At 41.8% G+C, this 12,402-nt stretch overlaps 1 protein-coding gene across 30 annotated transcripts in view; it reads left to right on the top strand.

Moving 5' to 3' along the window:
* RGD1560775 (similar to RIKEN cDNA 4930579C12 gene) overlaps positions 1-12,402 on the top strand; it is a 123,293-nt gene that overhangs the window by 103,461 nt on the left and 7,430 nt on the right. For all 30 annotated transcript variants that reach the window (XR_015626904.1, XR_015626902.1, XR_015626905.1 and 27 more), the window contains 1 exon segment: positions 11,977-12,044. Coding sequence is in view for 27 of the 30 variants with exons in the window: in XM_087563385.1 (XP_087419511.1) it covers positions 11,977-12,044 (68 nt within the window). In the remaining 3 variants the exon portion in view is untranslated.

Below are 12,402 nucleotides of genomic sequence, written 5' to 3'. Positions count from 1 at the left end.
ATTTTATTTTTGCTAAACCATCTTTTGTGACAACCTGATTAGGAATCTAAGTATTTCTGAGAAATATACAAAAATCTATAGTCCCAGGTGACCCAAATGTTTCAGTGGGAGGCATGTGACAGGTTGAGGGTACGGAAGGAAGACCACATATTTGTACTAAGCCAAGGCGCTCTACTCCTTTAGGACCAAACTCCAGTATAACTAACATGGTACCCAAAGGTAAAAAATAGGACGTCATACAATATTCTATATTTCCCAATTCTTCTGAGGCAATATCATATGTTCTCCATGACTTGTAAGTACCATGATTAAATAAAAAAATGAAAAAGTCAACAACAATCATATTTCCCATCCTGGATCCTATGAAATACTCTGCATTAAGTCACCAGAGTCTAGCTAAATTACTCTGGTATTTAACAAAGAAAGAGCATTTCTGCTATACGTGAGCTTTTCCTTATGGTTTACCATGTAGAGTTATCTTTTTTTTTTATTAACTTGAGTATTTCTTATATACATTTCTTTTTTTTTTTTTATTAACTTGAGTATTTCTTATATACATTTCGAGTGTTATTCCCTTTCCCGGTTTCCGGGCAAACATCCCCCTCCCCCCTCCCCTTCCTTATGGGTGTTCCCCTCCCAACCCTCCCCCCATTGCCGCCCTCCCCCCATAGACTAGTTCACTGTGGGTTCAGTCTTAGCAGGACCCAGGGCTTCCCCTTCCACTGGTGCTCTTACTAGGATATTCATTGCTACCTATGGGGTCAGAGTCCAGGGTCAGTCCATGTATAGTCTTTAGGTAGTGGCTTAGTCCCTGGAAGCTCTGGTTGCTTGGCATTGTTGTACTTTTGGGGTCTCGAGCCCCTTCAAGCTCTTCCAGTTCTTTCTCTGATTCCTTCAATAGGGGACCTATTCTCAGTTCAGTGGTTTGCTGCTGGCATTCGCCTCTATATTTGCTGTATTCTGGCTGTGTCTCTCAGGAGCGATCTACATCCGGCTCCTGTCGGTCTGCACTTCTTTGCTTCATCCATCTTATATACATTTCAAGTATTATTCCCTTTCCCAGTTTCCGGGCAAACATCCCCCTCCCCTCCCCTTCTTTATGGGTGTTCCCCTCCCCATCCTCCCCTCCTTGCCGCCCTCCCCCCAACAATCTAGTTCACTGGGGGTTCAGTCTTAGCAGACCCAGGGCTACCCCTTCCGCTGGTGCTCTTACTAGGATATTCATTGCTACCTATGAGGTCAGAGTCCAGGGTCAGTCCATGTATAGTCTTTAGGTAGTGGCTTAGTCCCTGGAAGCTCTGGTTGCTTGGCATTGTTGTATATATGGGGTCTCGAGCCCCTTCAAGCTCTTCCAGTTCTTTCTCAGATTCCTTCAACGGGGGTCCCGTTCTCAGTTCAGTGCTTTCCTGCTGGCATTCGCCTCTGTATTTACTGTATTCTGGCTGTGTCTCTCAGGAGCGATCTACATCCGGCTCCTGTCGGTCTGCACCTCTTTGCTTCATCCATCTTGTCTAATCGGATGGCTGTATTTGTATGGGCCACATGTGGGGCAGGCTCTGAATGGGTGTTCCTTCTGTATCTGTTTTAATCTTTGCCTCTCTATTCCCTGCCAAGGCTATTCTTGTTCCCCTTTTAAAGAAGGAGTGAAGCATTCACATTTTGATCATCCGTCTTGAGTTTCATTTGTTCTAGGCATCTAGGGTAATTCAAGCATTTGAGCTAATAGCCACTTATCAATGAGTGCATACCATGTATGTCTTTCTGTGATTGGGTTACCTCACTCAGGATGATATTTTCCAGTTCCAACCATTTGCCTACGAATTTCATAAAGTCATTGTTTTTGATAGCTGAGTAATATTCCATTGTGTAGATGTACCACATTTTCTGTATCCATTCCTCTGTTGAAGGGCATCTGGGTTCTTTCCAGCTTCTGGCTATTATAAATAAGGCTGCGATGAACATAGTGGAGCACGTGTCTTTTTTATATGTTGGGGCATCTTTTGGGTATATGCCCAAGAGAGGTATATCTGGATCCTCAGGCAGTTCAATGTCCAATTTTCTGAGGAACCTCCAGACTGATTTCCAGAATGGTTGTACCAGTCTGCAATCCCACCAACAATGGAGGAGTGTTCCTCTTTCTCCGCATCCTCGCCAGCATCTGCTGTCACCTGAGTTTTTGATCGTAGCCATTCTCACTGGTGTGAGGTGAAATCTCAGGGTTGTTTTGATTTGCATTTCCCTTATGACTAAAGATGTTGAACATTTCTTTAGGTGTTTCTCAGCCATTCGGCATTCCTCAGCTGTGAATTCTTTGTTTAGCTCTGAGCCCCATTTTTTCATAGGGTTATTTGTCTCCCTGCGGTCTAACTTCTTGAGATCTTTGTATATTTTGGATATAAGGCCTCTATCTGTTGTAGGATTGGTAAAGATCTTTTCCCAATCTGTTGGTTGCCGTTTTGTCCTAACCACAGTGTCCTTTCCCTTACAGAAGCTTTGCAGTTTTATGAGATCCCATTCGTCGATTCTTGATCTTAGAGCATAAGCCATTGGTGTTTTGTTCACGAAATTTTTTCCAGTGCCCATGTGTTCGAGCTGCTGCCCTAGTTTTTCTTCTATCAGTTTGAGAGTATCTGGTTTGATGTGGAGGTCCTTGATCCACTTGGACTTAAGCTTTGCACAGGGCGATAGGCATGGATCGATCTGCATTCTTCTACATGTTGACCTCCAGTTGGACCAGCACCATTTGCTGAAAATGCTATCTTTTTTCCATTGGATGGTTTTGGCTCCTTTGTCAAAAATCAAGTGCCCATAGGTGTGTGGATTCATTTCTGGGTCTTCAATTCTGTTCCATTGGTCTATCTGTCTGTCTCTGTACCAATACCATGCAGTTTTTATCACTATTGCTCTGTAATACTGCTTGAGTTCAGGGATAGTGATTCCCCCTGAAGTCCTTTTATTGTTGAGGATAGTTTTAGCTATCCTGGGTTTTTTGTTATTCCAGATGAATTTGCAAATTGTTCTGTCTAACTCTTTGAAGAATTGGATTGGTATTTTGATGGGGATTGCATTGAATCTGTAGATCGCTTTTGGTAGAATGGCCATTTTTACTATATTAATCCTGCCAATCCATGAGCATGGGAGATCTTTCCATCTTCTGAGGTCTTCTTCAATTTCTTTCTTCAGAGTCTTGAAGTTCTTATTGTACAAATCTTTTACTTACTTGGTTAAAATCACACCGAGGTACTTTATATTATTTGGTTCTATTATGAAGGGTTTCGTTTCCCTAATTTCTTTCTCGGCTTGTTTCTCTTTTGTGTAGAGGAAGGCTACTGATTTATTTGAGTTAATTTTATACCCAGCCACTTTGCTGAAGTTGTTTATCAGCTTTAGTAGTTCTCTGGTGGAACTTTTGGGATCACGTAAATATACTATCATATCATCTGCAAATAGTGATGTTTTGACTTCTTTTCCGATCTGTATCCCCTTGACCTCCTTTTGTTGTCTGATTGCTCTGGCTAGAACTTCAAGAACTATATTGAATAAGTAGGGAGGGAATGGGCAGCCTTGTCTAGTCCCTGATTTTAGTGAGATTGCTTCAAGTTTCTCTCCATTTAGTTTAATGTTAGCAACTGGTTTGCTGTATATGGCTTTTACTATGTTTAGGTATGGGCCTTGAATTCCGATTCTTTCCAAGACTTTTATCATGAAGGGGTGTTGAATTTTGTCAAATGCTTTCTCAGCATCTAATGAAATGATCATGTGGTTTTGTTCTTTCAGTTTGTTTATATAATGGATCACGTTGATGGTTTTCCGTATATTAAACCATCCCTGCATGCCTGGGATGAAGCCTACTTGATCATGGTGGATGATTGTTTTGATGTGCTCTTGGATTCGGTTTGCCAGAATTTTATTGAGTATTTTTGTGTCAATATTCATAAGGGAAATTGGTCTGAAGTTCTCTTTCTTTGTTGGGTCTTTCTGTGGTTTAGGTATAAGAGTAATTGTGGCTTCATAGAAAGATTTCGGTAGTGCTCCATCTGTTTCAATTTCGTGGAATAGTTTGGATAGTATTGGTATGAGGTCTTCTATGAAGGTCTGATAAAATTCTGCACTAAGGACCTGGGCTCTTTTTAGTTGGGAGACCTTTAATGACTGCTTCTATTTCCTTTGGAGTTATGGGTTTTTTTTAACTGGTTTATCTGTTCCTGATTTAACTTCGGTACCTGGTATCTGTCTAGGAAATTGTCCTTTTCCTGCAGATTTTCAAGTTTTGTTGAATATAGGCTTTTATAGTAAGATCTGATGATTTTTTTGAATTTCCTCTGAATCTGTAGTTATGTCTCCCTTTTCATTTCTGATTTTGTTAATTTGGACACACTCTCTGTGTCCTCTCGTTAGTCTGGCTAAGGGTTTATCTATCTTGTTGATTTTCTCAAAGAACCAACTTTTGGTTCTGTTGATTCTTTCTATGCTCCTTTTTGTTTCTACTTGGTTGATTTCTGCTCTTGAGTTTGATTATTTCCTGCCTTCTACTCCTCCTGGGTGTATTTGCTTCTTTTTGTTCTAGAGCTTTTAGGTGTGCTGTCAAGCTGCTGACATATGCTCTTTCTTGTTTCTTTCTGCAGGCACTCAGCGCTATGAGTTTTCCTCTTAGCACAGCTTTCATTGTGTCCCATAAGTTTGGGTATGTTGTACCTTCATTTTCATTAAATTCTAAAAAGTTTTTAATTTCTTTATTTCTTCCTTGACCAGGTTATCATTGAGTAGAGCATTGTTCAATTTCCACGTATATGTGGGCATTCTTCCCTTATTGTTATTGAAGACCAGTTTTAGGCCGTGGTGGTCTGATAGCTCGCATGGGATTATTTCTATCTTTCTGTACCTGTTGAGGCCCATTTTTTGACCAATCATATGGTCAATTTTGGAGAAAGTACCATGAGGAGCTGAGAAGAAGGTATATCCTTTTGTTTTAGGATAGAATGTTCTATAAATATCTGTTAAGTCCATTTGGCTCATGACTTCTCTTAGTCTGTCTACGTCTCTGTTTAATTTCTGTTTCTTAGTCTGTCCATTGATGAGAGTGGGGTGTTGAAATCTCCTACTATTATTGTGTGAGGTGCAATGTGTGTTTTGAGCTTTAGTAAGGTTTCTTTTATGTATGTAGGTGCCCTTTTATTTGGGGCATAGATATTTAGGATTGAGAGTTCATCTTGGTGGATTTTCCCTTTGATGAATATGAAGTGTCCTTATCTTTTTTGATTAATTTTAGTTGAAAATTGATTTTATTTGATATTAGAATGGCTACTCCAGCTTGCTTCTTCCGACCATTTGCTTGGAAAGTTGTTTTCCAGCCTTTCACTCTGAGGTAGTGTCTGTCTTTGTCTCTGAGGTGTGTTTCCTGTAGGCAGCAAATGCAGGGTCCTCGTTGTGTATCCAGTTTGTTAATCTATGTCTTTTTATTGGGGAGTTGAGGCCATTGATGTTGAGAGATATTAAGGAATAGTGATTATTGCTTCCTGTTATATTCATATTTGGATATGAGGTTGTGTTTGTGTGCTTTTCTTCTCTTTGTTTTGTTGCCAAGATGATTAGTTTCTTGCTTCTTCTAGGGTATAACTTGCCTCCTTATGTTGGGCTTTACCATTTATTATCCTTTGTAGTGCTGGATTTGTAGAAAGATATTGTGTAAATTTGGTTTTGTCATGGAATATCTTGGTTTCTCCATCTATGTTAATTGAGAGTTTTGCAGGATACAGTAACCTGGGCTGGCATTTGTGTTCTCTTAGGGTCTGTATGACAACAGTCCAGGATCTTCTGGCCTTCATAGTTTCTGGCGAGAAGTCTGGTGTGATTCTGATAGGTCTGCCTTTATATGTTACTTGACCTTTTTCCCTTACTGCTTTTAATATTCTTTCTTTATTTTGTGCATTTGGTGTTTTGACTATTATGTGACAGGAGGTGTTTCTTTTCTGGTCCAATCTATTTGGAGTTCTGTAGGCTTGTATGCCTATGGGTATCTCTTTTTTTTTAGGTTAGGGAAGTTTTCTTCTATGATTTTGTTGAAGATATTTACTGGTCCTTTGAGCTGGGAGTCTTCACTCTCTTCTATACCTATTATCCTTAGGTTTGATCTTCTCATTGAGTCCTGGATTTCCTGTATGTTTTGGACCAGTAGCTTTTTCCGCTTTACATTATCTTTGACAGTTGAGTCAATGATTTCTATGGAATCTTCTGCTCCTGAGATTCTCTCTTCCATCTCTTGTATTCTGTTGGTGAAGCTTGTATCTACAGCTCCTTGTCTCTTCTTTTGGTTTTCTATATCCAGGGTTGTTTCCATGTGTTCTTTCTTGATTGCTTCTATTTCCATTTTTAATTCCTTCAACTGTTTGATTGTGTTTTCCTGGAATTCTTTCAGGGATTTTTGTGACTCCTCTCTATGGGCTTCTACTTGTTTATTTATGTTTTCCTGGAATTCGTTCAGGGATTTTTGCGATTCCTCTCTGTAGGCTTCTACCTGTTCTCTAAGGGAGTTCTTCACATCTTTCTTGAAGTCCTCCAGCATAGTGATCAGATATGATTTTGAAACTAGATCTTGCTTTTCTGGTGTGTTTGGATGTTCCGTGTTTGCTCTGGTGGGAGAATTGGGCTCCGATGATGCCATGTAGTCTTGGTTTCTGTTGCTTGGGTTCCTGGGCTTGCCTCTCGCCATCAGATTATCTCTAGTGTTACTTTGTTCTGCTATTTCTGACAGTGGCTAGACTGTCCTATAAGCCTGTGTGTCAGGAGTGCTGTAGACCTGTTTTCCTGTTTTCTTTCAGCCAGTTATGGGGACAGAGTATTCTGCTTTCAGGCGTGTAGTTTTTCCTCTCTACAGGTCTTCAGCTGTTCCTGTGGGCCTGTGTCTTGAGTTCACCAGGCAGGTCACTTGCAGCAGAAAAGTTGGTCTTACCTGTGGTCCCGAGGCTCAAGTTTGCTCGTGGGGTGCTGCCTACGAATTCTCCAAGGCGGCAGCAACCAGGAAGATATGCGCCGCCCCTTCCGGGAGCTTCCGTGCACCAGGGTTCCAGATGGCGTTTGGTGTTTTCCTCTGGTCTCAGAGATGTGTGCAGAGTGCAGTCTCTTCTGATTTCCCAGGCATGTCTGCCTCTCTGAAGGTTTAGCTCTCCCTCCCACGGGATTTGGGTGCAGAGAACTGTTTATCCGGTAGGTCCCTTCAGGTTCTGGCAGTGTCTCAGACGCAGGGGTCCTGCTGCTCCTGGGCCCTCCTCTACGGGAACCCAGAGGCTGTATACAGTTTCCTTTTGGGCCAGGGGTGTGAGCAGGGGTGGGCAGTGTTGGTGGTCTCTTCCGCTCTGCAGCCTCAGGAGTGCCCACCTGACCAGGCGGTGGGGTCTCTCTCCCATGGGGTTTGGGAGCATAGATCCACGGGTTTGGGACTCCCGGTAACCACCGGAAGTGCCCGGTCCTAGAGGAATTTTGCCTCTCTGTGTCCTGAGTTCACCAGGCAGGTCACTTGCAGCAGAAAAGTTGGTCTTACCTGTGGTCCCGAGGCTCAAGTTTGCTCGTGGGGTGCGGCCTACGAGCTCTCCGCGGTGGCAGCAACCAGGAAGATCTGCGTCTCCCTTTCAGGGAGCTTCGGTGCCTAGAGTATCTTTTAAACCAGAAAGTCTCACGGGAAGTCCTTCTGAAACTTCATATTGTTTGACAAAGTATAAAGAAAAGAGGAACTGAACTATATGAACAATGCTGAGTTCATGTGATTCTCAGAAGGCTATGGCTCCCATCTGGTACCGTTCCCACACAACGTTCAAGTCCTGCTGCTCTTTCTGTATTGTCATAGCCACATAAGAGTAGACATGACCTAAGGCATCTGTGTAATGCTTAATCACAAAATATGGTGATCTTCCTGAAGCACCATGCTGACTCTGATGACTGACAGGAGACATGAAATGAGATCATTTTGACAAACCATGATTAATTTCTGTTTTGCTGCCATAAAGCTAATATAACTGTCCCTGTTGTGAATGTAGTCCCAGTTTCCTCACTCCTCAAAAGATTTTATCAGACGGACTCAGGACAGTCAGAGGTTGTGGAGGAACCTCCAGGTTTTCCACATACTTTGAGAGAAACAATAAAAAGAAAAGGAGGTACTTGCTTCAGTTATCTGTGGTAGTTGATCCTGTGTACCTTATGTAAAACTGTGAACAGATTTTGCCTATTTTTAGTGAGTGAAAATTCTCATGTATCTATCTCATCAGTAGAAATACCACCCTAAAATGAACAGATGTACCTGAAAGTCACTTTCGCTCTCATTGAATAACATGAACTAGAGGAAAGGCGAGGCACATGTTGGATGAGCCAGTGTGGCTTCACCTGATGTAGGCAGGACTAGGTGAGCCACTCTCTTTACTACTTACTCCCACACGTGGGTGATACAGATGGATTAGATCTGAAGAATTTCCAGAGTACAGATGAAATAGGAATTATAGAAAAACCTTCTTGGTCAGGGTCTTGGGAGAGGGTCCCAGCAGTGATCATGTTATACCCTGTGTTTGGGAGTATGAGAGAGTGGGAAAGAAATCTTTAAGGACAAGAAAAATGGAAGGTTTCTCTGATTTTCCTCTTTCAGAGGCATAAGGATAAGCAGTAGCTATCCCTGGAAATGGAGCCTGACTTATGTTTTCACACCCTTTAACAAAATACTTTCTTTGAGGGAAAACCTTTTGCCACTCAGTTTGGGAACGCTGGGCATCTACAGAGAGAGAGAAGCCCAAAGTGGTATCACGTTATAACCACAGGTCAATGTTTAGACCTGTTTTAAGGGGCACCCAGAAAATGGCCTAGCTAAACTGGCAGAAAGGCTTTTGAGTTTGGCCTGGGAATAAAGGTGGCTTTAGCTCCTTTGCTGCCTCTTCTCCTCACCCTGCACTGACTGGCACATACCATTACCAAGGCAGTGGGCCCTAGAGAGCTGGCCCCTGCTTGCAACCACCAATCTAGTGGCTAAGGAAAAACCTTGACTTTGGTCCGGCTTTGGGCATTATTCATGCATTCTGGGTTCAAGCTATAAGATTAGAGGGTGGTCTTTATAGTTCCCATGATTGTTTCTGTGTGCTAGAGCTTAAGACCATGATTCCAGACCTCATGGGACCTATCTGGACATGACCTGTGTCTGTCCTCTATGCTTTAGTGGACTTGTATATTTCACCCTTGGAATAAGAAGTACATTTCCTCCAAGTGTCTTCAGTAGGTGTAAAGTCTTTGCACATCACAAGTATATCTGGTTCTCCTGCGTTCTCATTGTCCTGCTAGCTTTGGCTTTCCTTTTATAGGCCTTCTGTGTAAGTTGAATAGATTTGTCTTCACTGTAAACTCAGGAGCTCCTGCTTCTAAAGAATGTGCTCCATAAAGACCTAGGCCTGTCTCTACCCCTTGCTCTTCAGTCTCCTATCTCCTTTCAAGCTCTTCCCCATATCCTTCTCCAACATCTTCCTCCTGGTCAGTGCCACCTTGGCTCTGATCTCTGTGCCTGGCAATATATGGGATCTTGGGTTTCCTTGTCATCTGTCAGTACTAAAAGAGAGAGGAGGAAAAGGAAAGAGAGGGAGAGAGAGGAAAGGAAGAAGGGAGGGGGGACAGAGGGAAGAAGGGAGAGGGAGAGTTAGAGAGAGAAAGAGAGAGAGGCTAATCCAAATTGCCTGGTATAGTGGCACACACCTTTCATCCCAGCACTTGGGAGGTGGAGGAAGGTGGATCTGAGTTCAAGACCAGGCTGCTCTACAGATGGGAGTTCCAGGACAGCTACACAGAGAGACCCTGTCTTGAAAAGCCAATTAAAAGAGAAAAGAGCAGAGAAGAAGAACAAAAACTAATCCAAAGAATTCAAAAGTATATTGCATGTCCTAGAAAAATAGCATCCAGAAACATGTTTATTATAAATAAATAAAATGGATAGTGATCCATTTTGTAATTCCATAAAATTTATGCAGAATACAAAAATCAAACTATTTTTCTATTTTCACGCATCCAGCATATGTGGTGTTTTACATTAGAAATATATGACATCATCATGCTGTGTGCAGATAATGTCTTGACAGAACACTTGATATGCAAGCAATGGCACCTGAGTCTGAATCCATATCACACATATAAAAAGACCAGACTTGTGGATATCCCACAAGCTGATAAGCATACTTACATGCCCACATACACATGTACTTGTAGACACTGGGCCTTAAACACATTTTAGCCTTATTTTTCCTTTGTGTATAAACGTGTTTCCTACTTATGTTTATGTGTGTGCACCTTGTGAGTGCCTGGTGCACCCAGAGGTCAGAGAACAGGTCAGATCCTCTGGACATGAGCCAGCATCTAGATTCCAGGAATCAAAAGCAGCTTCTCTGCGAAACCAGCAATTGCTCTTAACCACCGAGCCATCTCCCTAGCTCCTAGCACTTGGATGCTTACAGGCAACATGTGGCTTCTGAGCTCATTCTCTGTGTAGAGTAACTCAAAGTATACTCCTTTGTATGAATATTTGTGTGTATATTTGAGCTTAGAACTTTTGGGTTAGCCTTTTCACACATCCTTGGTGCTATCCCTCCTCTGTCCTACCCTGCCACCCCTTTCCCCACTCAGACCTCCCTTCCCATTATCCCTATCACCTGCTCCCTTGAGTATCTTTCTACCATTTAATTCTCCCTTTCCACGTTCCTAGACTTTACAGGTTCACAAATTAAACACACAAATGTTAAGTTTCACACTAAAATAGGATGGATGTTATGATAATGTTTTTTAAAGCTACCATTGAAAAAATTGGAGTTTTATTAGCACATTTCTGCATATGGCCATATCGCCTGTTTTCAACTATATTTTATGGGTTTTGTTAACCAGACATTGCCATAAAATGAAAGTTTTGTCTACTTTGAAATTGATTATTGTTTCAAATCTTTACTTTCTCTAGTGATTTTCTGAATGAACTGTTTAGAGTAATTATTCTCTTTCACACAGTGTTTGCGGGATTTTCTGTGTGGTAATCAGTTAACGATTAGAATGAGTTTTAACTGTATAGAGCTAACAAGTCCCCTAGTCTTTGTTATGGGACTGTGTTCCTCTGTTGGTAGGTAGCTAGCTTCAATAAATCAGAGGGTATAGAATTCTCAGTTCTACTTTCCTATCTGAACGGAGCTTCAGAAACCACCAGAAAAATATGGCCTGTCCATTCTTTCAGCAGCAGACTACTTGGGGAAATTATTTTCTATTCCAAGGACAGAAATTATGTAGATCTATGGGTCCACTCTAAAAATAATGTCTACTCCAGAGAAAGGCTATGCAGTAACCCCACCTCAGCCCTGCTCCAATACAACAATTTCTAAGGTTGTCCTTCCCCCGATATATGACTGCCCCTTGGTACTTCGTGCCCTGAACTGGGGAGGAGAGCATGACACCACTAGAGGTTAAAATGCCACATAGTTCCTTGTACTTGACTAATCACCTTCTGGGTTGCTGTGAGCCTCACTTGGTTTCCAGCATCCTGGGATACCCAGATGTTCTGAAGAGGGGAGACATTTTCATAGTCTTTATTTTCTCGTGTTCACAGTTGCCACTCCATAAACAATATTCCATTTGGTACCCTGAATTATCTGATCCTTGAGATATTATCTTTGAGAGTTCAAACTAGATACCACCTAGCATAAGTTAAAATTTGTATTGCTTCTTGGTCTCCAACTGATTGATATGAGTAAGAGACTTGAAACATTGGAAGATTATCTTGCTGTCATCTGTTGCTATCAGCATAGTGCAAGTATTCCATTTTTTTTTCTTCCTCATTGACTCAGTGCTTCCACCGAGGATGCTTCAGTAGCCACTCAATCTGGCCTTTAGAGCACAGCCATCTTGTTGTATAAGTTAAGCAGTGCTCTCTAAGGAAGCCATAGCCCACAGCACCAGTGATTAACAGTCAATCTTTCTCCCTAGGTCTACAAATTGACACAGAAATTAATCAGATATTTTACAGAGAGGAAGAGTTCGTGCCTCATGATGAGGTAAGGTGACTTTCCTTTGGCCAAAATAGAAATGTTGCTGTCTGAATTTCCTATTTCATCTGAGTTTGGCTATCAAACATGAGCATATGTTGTGCATACTATATTCTGTTTTCTGGAATGGTAGAATAGTTCCTTACTAATGAAATCGTATGGGAAAAGAGCTTTGTGAATGGCACAGTCAAGGGTATAGGATGGATGCCGGCACCCATCCCTCTTCGGAAAGATACTTCTTCCTTGAATTAACTACCTTGTGGTTGATGACTGGATGGGAGTTAAAGACACATCATTCGAAAAAAAAGATCATGGGTTTGTCACAGATCTATCTTATCTCTGTCTTGCCATCTATTAATGTTGGCAG

This window comes from Rattus norvegicus, chromosome 8 (assembly GCF_021556685.1).
Source record: "Rattus norvegicus strain SHRSP/BbbUtx chromosome 8, alternate assembly SHRSP_T2T, whole genome shotgun sequence".
NCBI lineage: Eukaryota > Metazoa > Chordata > Mammalia > Rodentia > Muridae > Rattus > Rattus norvegicus.
The sequence above is the reverse complement of the archived record's forward strand: the minus strand, read 5'-3'. Positions and strand labels throughout refer to the sequence as shown.